We start from the raw sequence: 16893 nt of genomic DNA on the forward strand, positions 1-16893 counted from the left end.
TATATATATATATATATATATATATATATGCTCTGGCTAATATGCATAAGGATTTACTTATGCATCATGCATAAGCCTACATAAGTCATTGGATCATGTTTTTAATCCAGTATTGAGTATTGAGTAATAACAATTGATATCTAGAATTTGATACAAGGGTCCATAATAATCTATGCACGGTAACTGCACCATATATATATATATATATATATATATATATATATATATATATATATATATATATATATATATATATATATATATATATATATATATATATATGAAGTAAAACTCATCGCTTGCAAAACAACGGCGGTCAAAAGAAGCATGCTTGATAATACAAATTGTTGATTGCGTAAGATTTATTTAAATCAACAAACAAATCCATGTTGGTGTTGCATGTTTTGTGTGCCATTGTCAAACTTTATCGTATTCTACTTTTGCATGCCACGCATTTGAAAAATGTAAAAAATAAAGTCAATTAAGGATAGAGTAATTAAATAATGCATATAAGGTTTTGTTATTTGATATAAATGGAGCTGGTGAGGACGAGGTGGTGATGAAGGAGACATGACCTACCATATAGAAGAGAAAATATGTCACCATTGACGAAATGACTTTTTCTTTGTCTATGCAATTATTTTATTGGATTCTTTCATATACAGTACAAAACGTATTGCAAATTTGCAACTGGATAGATGCACTTGTCAACATTACTTACTTCCACAGCTGCAATAAGGTGAGATAGCGACAGATTTCATTGACCGGAAAACTAGTTTTTGTACATAATAGTCGTTGGCCCTCATAGACCAACACTTTTATAATCTTCTAAATTTTTGGTTTAACTATGTTGATTGTATCATGCTATGCATCATAGCGGATCAACTCATGGTTGTTGAAGAAAAATATAATTTTTATTTTTTTAATAAATAAGAGGGCCTAAGTCCAAGAAAGGAAGAGATTAGGAAATTTCTTTACGAATTTCTCAGCGGTGAAAATTCTTGTTGGAAATTCGAAAATACTTTTTGGAGATCTATCTTGTCAAATTTTGAAATTTTGATTAATTCGGATATGCATATCCGAAAAAACCCTTAAAAAATGGTCAAAGGTTTTTTCGGATACACATATCCAAATTAATCAAAATTCCAAAAAATTAAATTTTTTGAGATATTGATTAATTCAGATATCATAAAATTGATTTAATTTATAAGTTATGAATAGTAATAATGATAATTATACCGTTGATATTTTTTTTCTAATTCCAATTATAAATTAAAAAAAACTCATAAAAATTTAATATTTTTTAATAAATTTTATATTAATAATTACTAAAATTATAACTAATACAATATAATTATAATTATATAAAAAATAAATATGTTAATAATTATTCAACAAAAATTTAAAATAAAAGAGATCAAGTAAAAATAAAATTATTTATTACTTTATTCTTATTTTAATATAAATTTTGAATTACATTAATTTTTTAAATGATTTTTTTATGTATCATAAAAAAATAGTAAATAAGGTGTTAATTTAAATATTTATTAAGCTAATATTATTATTATATCTTGATTATAAAGATATATATATATATATATATATATATATATATATATATATATATATATATATATATATAAAATAATATATTTTAATTAATATAATTAATTATACTATTAATTGTATTGATTCACCTTGATTTTAAATTTTTAATAGTTATTGAATTTTTTCGGATATGCATATCCGAAACATTCCAAGACCAAAAATTGGAATATTTCGGATATGCATCTCCGAAGACACCCCCTCTCCAAAAAAAAAAAGTGATTTCGAAAATGCATCTCCGAAAACACCTTTTATTTTGGTATTTTCGAAAATGCACTTTCGAAATCAACTTTTTTTCAAAAAAAAAGTGATTTCGAAAATGCATTTCCAAAATATATGGGCATTTTGGTATTTTCGCCGCGGGTGTCCATGAAAGTTGGGAGGTCCATAAAGAAATTTTCAGAGATTAAACATGAATCAATATAGGAACGACAATTTCTATTCTAGTATCTTCCAACAAACTACTAATAAAATTAGGAGCATCCGTGTGTTTACGGTGATTTCCGGTAAACAACCGCTAGTCTTCCAAACTATAAAATATACTTTGGTTACTCGTAGGATCGACTAGATTGATCCTAGGACATAGTCAAACAATTGTCTTTTGATATGATTTGGTTCATATTTGTTTGTTCTTGCTTCGAAAACTTGTTTGTGATGTGAAACAACACTTGTTATACATGTTAATATAACTTCGACAAAGAGACATAGAAAGCGTGTAAATTGCAGAAATATAAAGTGCAAGAATATAAAGTGCAGAAATGTAAAATGCTTCGAATGAAAGTTAAACAAAAGATAAAGGAATTGAAAAGATACTTGAATAAAGAAAGATACTAAAGTATTTAAAATGGTGTTGGTGTCATACGTACATTTCTCAGCGAACTCGTTCTCTTAACGCTTGATACTTGAGTGATTTGTGAGTGATTTGTACAAAATGAACACACGGAATCCTAACATTAAGACCCTTATTTATACTAATTTCGACCCTAACGGTCCTACACTAATATGATGCCACGTTGCTCACATGCATACGCTTCAAATCCCTGGGATGCCATCTGTCCTTGTTCGGTTACACAGACTATTTCGAAATTCAAATCCTCCCGCCTGAATCCTCTTCCAATACGTGGCAATGTGATCAAAACCGAGAATGCTTACGGAAACGCGCCAAGCTTCAGTACTCTTTGTGTTTCGTAAAAAACGTTTAAGTCTTAGAGACAATTTATTTCGAACTAACTTCAATCTTCATCATCTTCACTTCAACTTAAACAACATCCTCGAAACATGGCCATCAGTAGCCATTTTTAATCTCAGAAATGGTCATCAGTAACCATCCTTCTTCGAACTCTAACTCTTCAAAGAATATTTTCTTCCAACGAAATCTCTAGCTAACACCGTGCAATTAAGAAAATTGTGATTTAAAACACATCTTTCATTAGCCAACATATCTGCACATTTGTTTACTTCCCGATAAGAGTGGCTAACTTGAACATCTTCATGAAGCTCAATCAACCATAAGATTTGCCTTAACAATGCATAACCTTCAACGCTATCAGACGAACCTTTCTTAATAACATCCATAACCGCAACAGAATCCTCGTTCAACTCCAACTTCTTCTTTCCTAGATTGAGAGTTTATTAAGTAGGATGTAATTAATTATAGGTTTGGTGTAACCAGTTAACATTCATAGCAAAAGAGGCAAAACAATGTCTGTAATTAACTACAGGTTTGATGTAATCGTGTACCACCTTGTCATAATCAGTCAGAATAAAATCAGTGGCATTTGTAACCGATTACATATTGTTTTATGTAACTAATTACACATTTAAAATTTGTTTCATTAGTTAGTTTGTTGTACAATGATGTAATGGTGTATAAATACCCAATTTGATTTGTTAATAATAATGCCTCTATATTTACCTATCTCTCTCACGCACACACACACAAACACACACACACACACACACACACACACACACACACACACACACACACACACACACTTGTTCATCATTGTGATTGTGTTTTACCCTAATATTTGGCATCAAAAGACTGGTTCTTTTATCAAACACAGCGTACATAATTGCTTTCCTTCTCTAATGAATATGCAAATCTCTCAATTATCGATGCGAAGAATTATGACAAGTGTGCAAATAGATACACGTGCTCTTTGGTTATTAAGATGTCCTAGAAGTAATCAAGAACGATGTTAATCCATTTTTAGAAGGTGCAACGGTTGCACAAAGAATCGTGCACAAGGAAGAGAAGATAAAAGATTTCAAAGCTTTGTAGCACATTCATTAATGTGTTGATGCTGATAGCTTTGAGAAGATTGGTGATTACACATCCTTAAAACAAGCTTATGAAATTTTGGAAAAAAGTTATGCAGGAGATGATAAAGCAAAGGTGGTGAGGTTACAAACTCACAAGAGACAGTTGGAATTAATTAAGATGGAAAAGAAGGAAACTATTAGTGAATTCACTACAAGAATCACAAGATTGGTGAATCAAGTGAAAGATTTTGGAGAGACAATCACTTAGCAGTATGTAGTTGGTAAAATCTTGAGATCATTAACATCAATATTCAATAATATAATGGTTGCAATTGAAGAGTCAAAGGATCTTTCAACCATGGTCAAAGAGGAACTGCATAGCTCTCTTGTGGCTCATGAACAAACAATGGAGGAGAGAAATGTTGACAGGAAAAATGCTTATATTGCTTTGCAGGCTCGTTTCGTTAGAAAAGACCAGAATATAGAGGGAAAGTGGCCCATAAATAGAGGTAGAGAAAACTATCATAACAATGGTGGAAGATGTTGGAACAAGATTTATTCAGACCCTTAAAAGGTTTTGATGATAACAAAGTATTTAAAGAATAGGGTTTTAGTAATGGTTGTTCAAGTGTGCAGAATCAAAAGATATTAACCTTGATATAAATCAAGATAAACACCTTGAAGAATCATCAAGAGAGGTTCAAAGCTGTTTTGAATCAGAAGGATCGGAACCAAGATTTCATGCTCTGGAGAAGTCAAACTCAAGTCTCTTAGATGTTGTGCTAAAGCTTATTTGAAAATCTAAAGACCATCAATATCTGAAGATTGAAGCCATTTGAAGCAAGCACACACTGTCATAGGAAATGACTCTGCAACTTCTGAACAAGCTTTATCAAAGGTTATGAAGTCTATACTTCAAAGGGTTATTGTCTACATCAAGTAAACAACGTTAAAAGGCATTCATCTAGACTAGTTCTGATCAAAACTCTAATAAAGGAAAACTCAAAACCTATGAACTCAAAGACCAAGTAGTCTCACTCTAACCAGGTTTTGAAGACATACTTTAACTTCTGATCAATCTTTAATTAATTTTATAAGAAGCCTCTGATTCAAAAAGTTAAGTATAGAAGATAACAATGACTCTACTTAAGCTTCAACAAACATCTACAAGAAGTCTTCAGTCATAAGTTATCTTAAAAGGATCCCGTGACAAACGTACAAGTACTTTACATCTATTCAAGAAAGTAACATTGTCAAAATACCATCTCTTCAGCTGTTTTGCTAACTCTACTCAGCTCTAAAGACCAGTAATATCTGAAGACTAGAGCCATTTGAAGTAAGCAGACACTGTCATAGGAAATGACTCTGCGACTTTTGAACAAGCTTCATTAAAGGTTCTGAAGTCCATGCTTCAAAGGGTTATTATCTACATCAAGTCAACAACGTTAAAAGGCATTCATCTAGACTAGTTCTGACCAAGACTTTGATAAAGGCAAACTAAAAACATGTGAACTCAAAAACAAGCCGACTCACTCTACCAAGTTCTGAAGACATACTTTAACTTTTGATCAATCTTTAATTAATTCTATAAGAAGCCTTTGATTCATAAAGTTAAGTATATAAGATAACAATGACTCTACTCAAGCTTCAACAAACGTCTACAAAAAGTCTTAAGTCATAAGTTATCTTAAAAGGATCTCGTGACAAGCGTACAAGTACTTTACGTCTATTCAAGAAAGTAACATTGTCAGAATCCCATCTCTTCAGCTGTTCTGCTAACTCTACGCAGCTCTTCTCAAAGTTTTTATGCTAGTTGTGCTTAGATTTCACTTTATGTATTCTAGCTAAAGACTTCCAAATGCTACTTGTACTTTGGCAGTATTAATCTTTAACGGCTACTTACACTATGAGTAGTTTCAACCTTCAATGGCTACTTGTATTGTAAGTGGTTTCAATCTTCAATAGATCTATTTTCAGGTTCTATAAATGAAGAAGAAAATTGAAGAATAAGGTATGTGTGTGTGTATAACTGTATATACACGAATTTGATACTAGAACACACCATCAGAGTTGGTCCCTCCATGTTTGCTTGGTTACAGTTAACTCCATTAGTGGTCCCTTCCACCTCAACATCTTCTCAGTTATAGTCAACTCCTTTAACTTCTTATGCATTAAAGTTTGGTCCCTCAATGTCTGCTTGGTTATAGTCAACTCCATTAGAGGACCATTTATGAAGTTGATTATAACCAAGAAGACATGAAGGGACCAAAATGTAACGTAGAAGAAATTCCATCAGCGACCCCCTCCAAATTAACACTCACTTTAAAACCAGTGGTCCCTCTGTTAGTTGGGAATTTCGACCATGGCCAAAGGTTATATTCTGGATTAATTAGCATGAAGTTTGGCTTCATGGAAGCTATGCCTTTTTGAATTGACCTTTGTAAGTTTCATATGTCGAAGTAAGATGCAATCTCAAGTGTATAATTGGAATACTCCTAATTATGGAGAAGTATGCTTCGACAACCACGTTAGATGGTTTCATAAAGGGCTTCGAGCGGGAAAAGTTTGAATTTAAACTAACGACTGTTCGTCAGATGAACACGTGGTGTCATCAGAAAAAGCCTTTCGTTTGAAACATCGGACGTGACACTCATCTATGTAGAGACCGTTAGGGTCGAACTATTATAAATAGGAATCTTAAATTTTAAGATTGGCGTGTTTTTTGCATTGTATACTAAAAATCATTCAAAAATTCGAAGTACCGGAGCGAGAGAAAAGAGTCTGTGATTATGTACGTATGAAAACACCATTGTTTTCTTTACTTTAAAGTCATTTGCAACTTTATTATTTCCAGTCTTTCGCCATTTAATTTTCTTTACTTAAGTTCTTTACATTTTGTCAAACCTTTATTTCTTGTAACTTTACAATTCTTGCAAGTCTTTAAAATTCAGCCTTTATATTTTACCTAGTGTTTTTGCCCAGTATTTCATAGTCGAAGTCTTGTTCTTTATAATTAGATAACACCAAATCCCTTTCATAGGGAAACCTTATTTCCTCAATAAACAAGAACCATGACAATTTATAAAATAAACTTAGAATTGACTTTAAGACACATGTCCTAGGATCAATCTAGTCGATCCTGTAAGTTACCAAATCATTCATTTTGGAAGATTAGCGGTTGTTTGTCAAAAATCACTGGTAAACACCCTCCTTATTCAAACTTGTCCTTTTCTCCTTTACTCACATCATCAAAAGTGTCGTTTTCTTCATTATTCATAACTCCCAAAATGTCCATTTCTGCTTCATTTCCATTGGTTACTACATCATATTCTAAGGAAAAAAATTAGCTCTTCAATAATTTCAGGTTGTCTTACAGGAAGAATGACATATAAATGCACAGACCCATTAATCGTTGCTAGGGTTTTCATTCTCTTGGTTCACATATCATCTTTCAACAAAACAAGCTCATTAATATCCGTCACATCATAAAACCACAAAATCTCCACAACTGCTTACCCTAAGTCCCTTAAACCATCCAACACTTCTGAATAACTCATGTAATCAGGGTCTACAACCCAAACCTCCTTTAATCCCTTGTAACCTAATTTTTTAAACTCAAGAAACTCACCCCCATGATGTACAACACACTCAAATCTCATAGTGTAAACCTAATAAGGATAAATAAAGAAGATTGCTTTACTGAAGAAAGTGGTAAAAAGAAAAAGATCGATGAGGAACATTGGTTAACACTAGTTATCATACCTTGAGGAAGTCTTCGTCTGGAAATGCACAATAGATGTTAGCACTCGTTCAGTATACAAAGAGATTCAGCGAGTTTTCCGTTTCTTCTTTCTCTTCTTCACACCACTCATCTTCTCCAATTGATTTTAGTGTTTTTGAAATTGAAAAAAGGAATGCAACGGATTTTATTTTGTCTCCTTTTGTTAAAATTTCATAATTTCGATATACAATTAAAAAACAAAGAAATATAAAAAAGTCAGGCCAGATTTTACAAATCCAACAAAATAAAAGTTAATGTTTTTTTCGAAAAACTAACCACAAGAACCATTTCAAGTAACAGGATGATATTTAAAGAATTACTTTATAATATTTTTTAATTACAAAGGATAAAAACAAAACAATTAATTAAGTTAAAAAACCAAAAATATCCAATTAAGTTACAAAGAATAAATATCATTCATGCTATATCCAATTTAAAGAAATTTCTATGATAATGACTCATTAGAAAGAGGGTTGTGTAATGCACCCTCATGTCCAATCCACAACCGTGACTATATTCACTATTACAACTACTTTCCAACCCAACCCCTTCACTCATCATGTTTGTTTCAGAATCCATTAACAACAAAAACCAAACAACAATGACTTCCACTGTCTTTAAGGTTGCTGTCTTGGGTGGTGGAAGTAAATATCAATTCTCATCCTCTCTCTCTCTCTCCTATCCAATTTATCATTTTTAAATTAACTTTTTGTATTTTAGCGATCTAACATATGTATATAATTATGATGATTTTGAAATGGTTGCAGTTTCAGGAGCAGTGTGTGCATCAACTCTTGCTCGAAATGGGGTTTCTGTTACTCTCTTTGAGTCTGCCAGAGGCCCTGGTGGACGCATGTCCCAAAGAAGGTATCTTTGTACCGACAATTCTGAAAAAATGTGTGTGCGTGTCAGATACCGACATGACACAGACAAATTATTAGTATCATAGTATATGTCTGGCATGTCCGTGTTCGGGTCTGTGTGTCTGTGTTTGATAGATCTTTTAACCTTTGTTTGAAGTTGGCATTTCCTTTTGAATGATACTAGAATTGCTTTACATTGGTTTAGTGATGATTTGAGGGATGGTTCTAAGTTTTCTTATTTTATGGAAATCCAGAGAGAAAACTGAAGATGGAAAGGAGCTGCATTTCGACCACGGTGCTCCGTTTTTCTCGGTTAGTAAACCGGAAGTGGTGCGCCTAGTTCAAGAATGGGAGTCGAGGGGTCTTGTAGCTGAATGGAAAGAAAAGTTTGGATCATTTGATTTTCAAACCCTTAAGTATGACATCATAGAGCAGGTTCATAAGTTTTCTTCATGTGTTTAAGATTGATTAAGCAATGTTTGCTATTTTATTATAGTTGGTTGTTATTGGTGTCACTAACACTTTTGATCGAAAGCGTGTCCGACATTGACACATGTAGTACTCCGTTTACTTAATTCAGTACTTGTGTTGTGTCTGTGTCCGTGTCTGTGTCAGGGTTTCGTAGTAATCTCTGACTGACATATTTTTTAGGAAGGATTAAGCAAGAGATTTGTGGGAGTTCCAGGGATGAATTCAATCTGCAAAGCATTATGCAATGAGAGTGGTATCTACTTAATTACTTCTGTTGTTCGGAGTTGACCGTGTACTCAGCGCCAAAGCTTTTGCTTATTATGATTATTTCTGATTGTTAGGTGTGGAAAGCAGGTTTGGTTCGGGTGTCGGTAGAGTTGAATGGCTGGATGACGATAAATTGTGGTCATTGATAGGAGTGGATGGACAAAGTCTTGGTCGGTTTAAGGGACTTGTCGCTTCAGATAAGAATATAGTTTCTACTAGGATCGGAGACGTTACAGGACGGTTACCACCACTCGGTATGGATATGCTTTCTAGCCGTCAATGGGAGTATACGATATATTTTGAATGTCTTACCCTCACCTATAGGATTTGTGATGATGCAGATTTGAAGTTGCTGCCCGAGTTGTCGGAAAAGTTGCACAATATTCCTGTTAGGCCATGTTTTGCAGTAATGCTGGCATTTGCAGCGCCTCTGTCAACGGTATGATGAAGCTATACAACTCCCAAACGGTCGTTATATTCTTTAGTTTGCTAATACATGAATTTTATATGACTCATTTGATTTTGAACCTGTTTCATCTCATGCTTGGTTTTCGCGAATTGATCCTTTATTTCCTAGTTTATACATAAGCACTTATGTGTTAAGATCTTATGTTATAAGCGGTTTATAGAATTATTTATCCAAACAAGTCTTTGTTGACTATTATAATCTTTCAAGTAGGAATAGAACCATTTTTTGTGATGCAAAATCAAAGATATTAATCTACAAAATCCGATTTTATGTACAGATTCCGGTTAAAGGCTTCTCCATTAAAAATTCTAAAATTTTAAGCTCGGCTTACTGTGATAGCAGCAAGCCAGATCGTTCTTCAACAAGGTATTTGTTTGATATCGCATTACTCGATCCGATCATTTAAATATATATTGCTACTCTAGTTTCCATTGCTTACAGGGTTGCATTGCATCCTTATTTTACAGCGAAAGATGGGTTCTTCATTCAACTGCAGAGTATGCGGAGAATATAATCGCTCAAACAGGACTCAAGAAGCCCTCGGAAGCTACCTTGAATAAAGTGGCGGAAGAGCTTTTCCAAGAATTTCAAAGTACCGGGGCTAATGTATCACAACCCTTTTTCAAGAGAGCTCATAGATGGTAAGTAACTGCTATTTCACATGTCATAAACATATATAACATTTCAAACCGTTACATTTGATCGTAACTGTAAGAGTCTCGAGACTCGAGAGAACTATCTCAAACTCTAGACTATAGCGTATGTATCACGGAAACTTCACTGGATAGATAAACTGTCTTGAAGTGTTTATGTCACAGTAAATAAACTCAAATAAGTCGATCCAAACATGACTTATAATGAGAATCTGAGAACTATTTTGTAATAATGTCGGTTGATTTTGTAGGGGGAGTGCATTTCCAGACGCTAATATTGCGCAAGAGGAAAAGTGTCTTTGGAACATAAACAAGAGACTCGTCATATGTGGTGATTTCTGTGTTAGTCCGAATGTTGAAGGCCCTATAGATAGTGGTTTCGCAGCGGCCTTAAGACTTAAAGATATCAGTGCCAGCTCTCTATAGTTGTTAATTTTTTCATGAGGTTGTTGTGGCTACTTGACCACTTCATGAGCATGTTTGATAAGCAAAATGGATACCTGATACCAGGCCTACGACGATATTGATGCACTTAGTTTGCTCTTGCAATAAAGTACTAATATGGACTAGTATTTTCAATAAGTAAAATTAAATTTAGTTTTTATGTAATGGCATATTCGCAAATGTTAATTTTTTTAAAACTTGCGAATATTATTTATTTTAAATGATTGTTATTAAGTTATTGAGTTCTATTTTAAATATTACGTTTTGTGCCGGCCAAAAGCTCAATAAGATGAGTCTCACTCGTCTCATTTGTTTTATTAAGCTTAAAGTATAAATATAATTACAAAGGATTTTTAGGTGCACAATTTCTAATCTCCACTATCACTATGATTATCTTGAACCCTAAACTGATTTAGATTAGCAGTGTGAGTTCAAGATCAACGTCTCCGATTCAAGAGACATCAAGATCGCAACCTTCGATCCAAGGTGTCGCATCGTTAAATCGCTTAGGTAGCGCTGCTCCACTGCAATTTCTGTAATCTTCTTCATTTATGGTTTTACAATGGAACAGTGGCGTCATATGTGGAAATCGATTTCCGATTCCTACAATTTCCACGAGGTCAAGTCTGATTCTCAGATTCGGAATCCAAAAGCGTGTATGGTGAAGAAATTGAGGTTCCACAAAGTTAAGACCTCATATTCGTTGCGGTTGATCCATCAAATTTCGATCCAACTCCAATCTATCGTTCATCTCGGCCTCAAATCACTACGAGAAGACACAAACAGATGTCCTCATATCTGAATTCAGATCTACGATATCACGACGGATCAGACTCAATTTGAGTATGAGTCGACCAAAAATCTTGACTTACAACTCCCTCAGAGGCATGTTAATGGATCCCTTTGGATCATATGTCGGATCCATGAAGCCAAGATTGATGGGGTTCCATTGTAAAACCATAAATGGAGAACTGGAGATACAACCAACACAATTGATGCTTGAAGTAAAGATTTTAAAGGTTCTGTCGGAGACGTTATTACACCCTAAAATTTGCCCTCTTGTTTCAAACCCTAATTGAGTTTGCTTCATATTCATTTGCATCCCTCATTAGGTAATGCATAACATAATCATGCATATTATAGGTTATATGGTTATGAGATCAAATGTTTCTTGTGATTTGGACTTTTCTCATTCAGAGAGAAAATGCATGATAAATTTATAAATTAAGTATAAATAAAAAATATGTCGTGTCAAACGAAACTTAAATAAATCAACTTCATTACTATACAATTAGTCATTAATAGACAAATTTGTAACATTATTTGATATTAAAAAAATATGTAATCTTGACATTTTTTAATAAATAATTTTCAATGGTAGAATTGAGACAAAAATTTCTCTTTCACATTTTTTGTGGGGGACAATTAATAGAAGGGAATATCCACGTTTGTTGCCTTGAAGATTTCTTTTGTTTTCATCTCAAAAATAAAATAAAAGGTGAAAATTTAATCTCAATACAAAAAGATAATGTTTGCAAAACCATATCCTCATTGTACCACAAATTCCTGCCACGTGTCACAAACAAAATCACAAATCCATAGTGAGTACTCTTTATTATTACATCAATTTTTTTTTGTTTCACATTCCAAATATTCAAAAAAATCACAATGGCTTCTTCAGTTATGGCTTCTGTGAGTCTCAAACCAACTCCTTTCACTGTTCAGAAATCTCCAGTGAAAGGACTTCCTTCAATTTCAAGGCCATTCAGAGTTGTTGCTAGTGGTATCAAGAAGATTAAGACTGACACACCTTATGGTAAATTAATTAATTAATTACTTAATTAGCAACTTTTTTTTAGATTAATTACATGTATTATAGATTATGATTATTTTATAAACTATACTATATATAATGATTTGTGATTTCAGGAACTGGTGGTGGCATGGACTTGCCTAATGGACTTGATGCTTCTGGCAGGAAACAAAAGGTAATTAGTTACCAATTCTATTTACTAATTAAATATATTTCAAATAATTCAGATACTAAGGCTCTGTTTGGCCAAATACTAGCTTATAATGGATAGCTTATAGTGTTTAGGGTTTTATGATCAAAGTAGAATTGTGATTACAGTTATTGTTATTCTCTCATGAACTTATATTTATTTAGTAGATGACTAATTAATTTTATCAAATACTTCAAACTCGATCGATCGGTTAGCTTATTTATTATAAGCGATCAGTTAGCTTATTTATTTTAAGCGACCGGTTAGCTTATTTACGACTCCTTCTAGTTCTTATTATAAGAGAAAATTCATTTTTTAGATTCATTGAATGATTAATGTATCTAGTCCATATATAAATCAAATACATTAATAATATAAGGTTGTATATTATTAGGGGCATGTTTCGATAAACTTTTTATTTGCAGTTTAATAGCATAATTGTTTTTCAAAATAAGTATTTATGAATAAGCTTATTTGTAGCTTATAGCACAAGTGCTTATCAAATTTATGAGTAAGCTTGCATAAGCTGTTTTTAAAACAAAAAATAAAATAATTTAAATAGTTTTATATATGTTGTAAATTGTTTTCACTATTTATTTTGAAGAATTTATAACAATAAATTTAAAAAAATATTAAAAAAAAATGTTATAAATTGTTTTGATATAGTCTCTCAAACACTGTCACATAATTTGTAGTAGATAAGTTCAAATAAGTCAATTCAAAATCCTGTGTAGTTTCCATCTCATCTTCTAACTTGAGAACTTGAATTTAATTCAGGGAAAGGGTGTTTACCAGTTTGTAGACAAATATGGTGCTAATGTTGATGGATACAGGTAACAACAAACTCACTTTTTTTTTTTCTTTTTGAATTCTAGGTACTAATCTCAATTATATACTTTTTTTACCTATTTAATCGATTTGTATTTTTTTTTTCGATTTTATTATGCAGTCCTATCTACGAGCCCAAGGAATGGTCTGCCAATGGTGATACCTACGCCGGAGGTAACAAACTTTTTTCTTTTTTGGTAACTTTTGTCTTAAAAACTGGATCAAACTGATCGGTTCAACTGGTTGTATTGAGAACTGACCAATTCATCGGTTGGTTCAATCGTGTTTTAATCGTAACTTTGATGTTTTATAAATTTTAGGTACGACTGGACTGGCAATCTGGGCAGTAACTCTAGCTGGTCTTCTAGCTGGAGGTGCACTCCTTGTCTACAACACAAGTGCTTTGTCACAATAGACTATGTTAAGTTGATATTTAAGTTGTAACAATATTCCATGTAGCTGAAGGATATACTCATCAAATTATTGTGGACATAGTTCCTTCTGTTCTGTTCTATAAATGTTGTGTGGATTTCAAGAAAAATAATCTCTGTTTATATGACCATGCATCAATATATTTGTTAAATCTTATGAATGACTACTATTATTAGATATGCTAGATAAAACATGCCACAGAGAAACATAAATACTTTAAAAAAACATAAGTATATAATGCTTGATTTTGATTCAATTGCAAAATCTCTCATACTTTCTTTTCCATGCGACTCTTTTTCTGAGTGATAGATATTCTACTCCACTTCTTAAAATAACAAGGAATTTAGTCATTTTGTGACTTGTTTTACAATCTATGTGAAAATGTATTAATGAGATTGTGCAATTTCAATTTGCTTCACTTCTTAAAATGTATTAAATATAAACGTAAAATCTGATATGCAAAAAGTACTACTCCCTCTATTCCTATTTATAAGAAAAGTTTCGTTTTTTAATTCATTGGATTATCAATGTATTTGGTCTATTCCTAGAAAGGATATCTTAAACATCCTACCAAAGCGTTTTCAAGGATTACTATTTACATTTTCTAATGATGATCCCATATTCTTTCCAATCACATGGTGGTTCGAGTAAAATTATTTTACAAGATTTCAGAAGATTCTATCGAGCACCTTTATAAAGAATGCTCTTAATGATGTTTGGCAAATATCATACTAGGGTTTGTAGCTTCTTATGAAGGTTTCCTTCATGACCTTGATTATATCTCTTTTTGGTGTTGTTTCTTTGAGTTTTTGGCTTGAGGATCCTTGATGATACTTAAGGCGTTTGAAGGAGAGCTCACACAACAAGAATGCTAGAAGCAACAGAAATATGAGATGCAAAAGGATTGAGAAGAGCATACTTATTTATAATGCGCCTTCGGATGATTTGATCGTATACTTTTGGCAGGAAATCAATAGAGGTTTGACTAATTCAATATCAAATCAAAATCTTTCTAGATTGAGAGTGCCAATTGATTAGCTAAGGGCTCTAATCAATTAGTTTATCAAATCTTTCTTGATTTTGAGCTTTCACCATCAATGCTGAGATTTGATTGTCTTGTGTCACACGTTTGACTTGGATTTGATCTGGAAAAAATGTGCACGCCAAGCTCTTTCAATCGATCGCCATAATGTGCCCAGCGATTGGACTTACGTGAAGGATAGAAAAACACTTAGAAAGGGGGGGTTTGAATAAGTGTAGCTTTAAAAACTTGACAGATAAAAAATAAATTGCACAGTTATTTTTATCCTGGTTCGTTGTTAACTAAACTACTCCAGTCCACCCCCGCAGAGATGATTTACCTCAACTGAGGATTTAATCCACTAATCGCACGGATTACAATGGTTCTCCACTTAGTCAGCAACTAAGTCTTCCAGAGTCTTCTGATCACACACTGATCACTCCAGGAACAACTGCTTAGATACCCTCTAAGACTTTCTAGAGTATTCTGATCCACACGATCACTCTAGTTACAACCTGCTTAGATACCCTCTAAGACTTCCTAGAGTATTCTGATCCACACGATCACTCTAGTTCCTTACAACTTAATGTAATCAATTCTAAGAGTATTACAATTGCTTCTTAAAAGCTATAATCACAAACTGTGATATTTCTCTTAACGTTTAAGCTTAATCTCACTAATATATTACAACAGCAATGTAGTGAGCTTTGATGAAGATGAAGATTCTGAGCTTTGAATAGAACAGAGTTTCAGCAAGTTAATATGAGTTGTTTTGTTCAGAATCGTTAACCTTGCTTCTCATCAGAACTTCATATTTATAGGTGTTGGAGAAGATGACCGTTGAGTGCATTTAATGCTTTGCGTGTTCCGTACAGCATCGCATTTAATGTTATACGCTTTTGTCAACTACCTCGAGCCTTGTTCACGCTGTGTCTACTGACGTTGCCTTTAATAGCTTTTAACGTTCCTTTTGTCAGTCAGCATAGCTTGCCACTTGTACTTCCTTCTGATCTGATGTTTGTGAATACAACGTTTGAATATCATCAGAGTCAAACAGCTTGGTGCAAAGCATCTTCTGATCTTCTGACCTTGAAGTGCTTCTGTGCGTGATACCATCAGAACTTCAGTGCTTCTGATCTCATGTTCTTCTGATGCTTCCATAGACCCATGTTCTGATTCTGCTTCGACCATCTTCTGATGTCTTGCCAGACCATGTTCTGATGTTGCATGCTGAACCCTTTGAGACAAAGCTTCTGAGCGCTGAATTATGCATACTCTTTATATATTTCCTGAAAAGGAAATTGCATTGGATTAGAGTACCATATTATCTTAAGCAAAATTCATATTATTGTTATCATCAAAACTAAGATAATTGATCAGAACAAATCTTGTTCTAACAATCTCCCCCTTTTTGATGATGACAAAAACATATATAAATGATATGAATTTGCGATCAGAAAGAGCAGACGGCAAAAGACAAATTACACAGCTATAGCATAAGCATATGAATATGTCTCCCCCTGAGATTAACAATCTCCCCCTGAGATAAATAATCTCCCCCTGAAATAAATACTCGAAGAACTTTAATAAAAGACTTCCCTGATTATTTCGGTAGAGACGATCACATAGGCTTCTGTCTTCAGAGAATTCATAGCTTCTGACTTCTGCTTCCATTGGACAGCTTCAGAACTAGAATTTCTTTAGATCCCTAGAACACTCACAGCTTCTGATTCCTGCTTCCATCTAGGACAGCTTCAGAACTTGAATTTCTTTGATCTTCAGAACATT

General features: G+C 33.1%; 2 protein-coding genes across 2 annotated transcripts; both read left to right on the forward strand.

Annotated features, from left to right (window-relative positions):
• Positions 1 to 8118: 8118 nt before the first annotated feature.
• On the forward strand, positions 8119 to 11076 carry LOC131598909 (uncharacterized). The gene is made up of 9 exons (XM_058871476.1): positions 8119 to 8298; positions 8422 to 8521; positions 8772 to 8952; positions 9169 to 9241; positions 9330 to 9509; positions 9597 to 9694; positions 10002 to 10090; positions 10192 to 10365; positions 10629 to 11076. Exons 1-9 carry the CDS (start codon positions 8214 to 8216, stop codon positions 10801 to 10803), a joined length of 1155 nt encoding a protein of 384 aa, XP_058727459.1. The 5' UTR covers positions 8119 to 8213; the 3' UTR covers positions 10804 to 11076.
• A 1379-nt stretch (positions 11077 to 12455) lies between these two features.
• Positions 12456 to 14244, forward strand: LOC131598910 (photosystem II 10 kDa polypeptide, chloroplastic-like). Its single transcript, XM_058871477.1, has 5 exons — positions 12456 to 12637; positions 12751 to 12809; positions 13602 to 13657; positions 13774 to 13826; positions 13973 to 14244. Exons 1-5 carry the CDS (start codon positions 12490 to 12492, stop codon positions 14065 to 14067), a joined length of 411 nt encoding a protein of 136 aa, XP_058727460.1. The 5' UTR covers positions 12456 to 12489; the 3' UTR covers positions 14068 to 14244.
• Positions 14245 to 16893: the final 2649 nt, after the last annotated feature.

Source organism: Vicia villosa, linkage group LG4, assembly GCF_029867415.1.
Source record: "Vicia villosa cultivar HV-30 ecotype Madison, WI linkage group LG4, Vvil1.0, whole genome shotgun sequence".
Classification (NCBI taxonomy): Eukaryota; Viridiplantae; Streptophyta; class Magnoliopsida; order Fabales; family Fabaceae; genus Vicia; species Vicia villosa.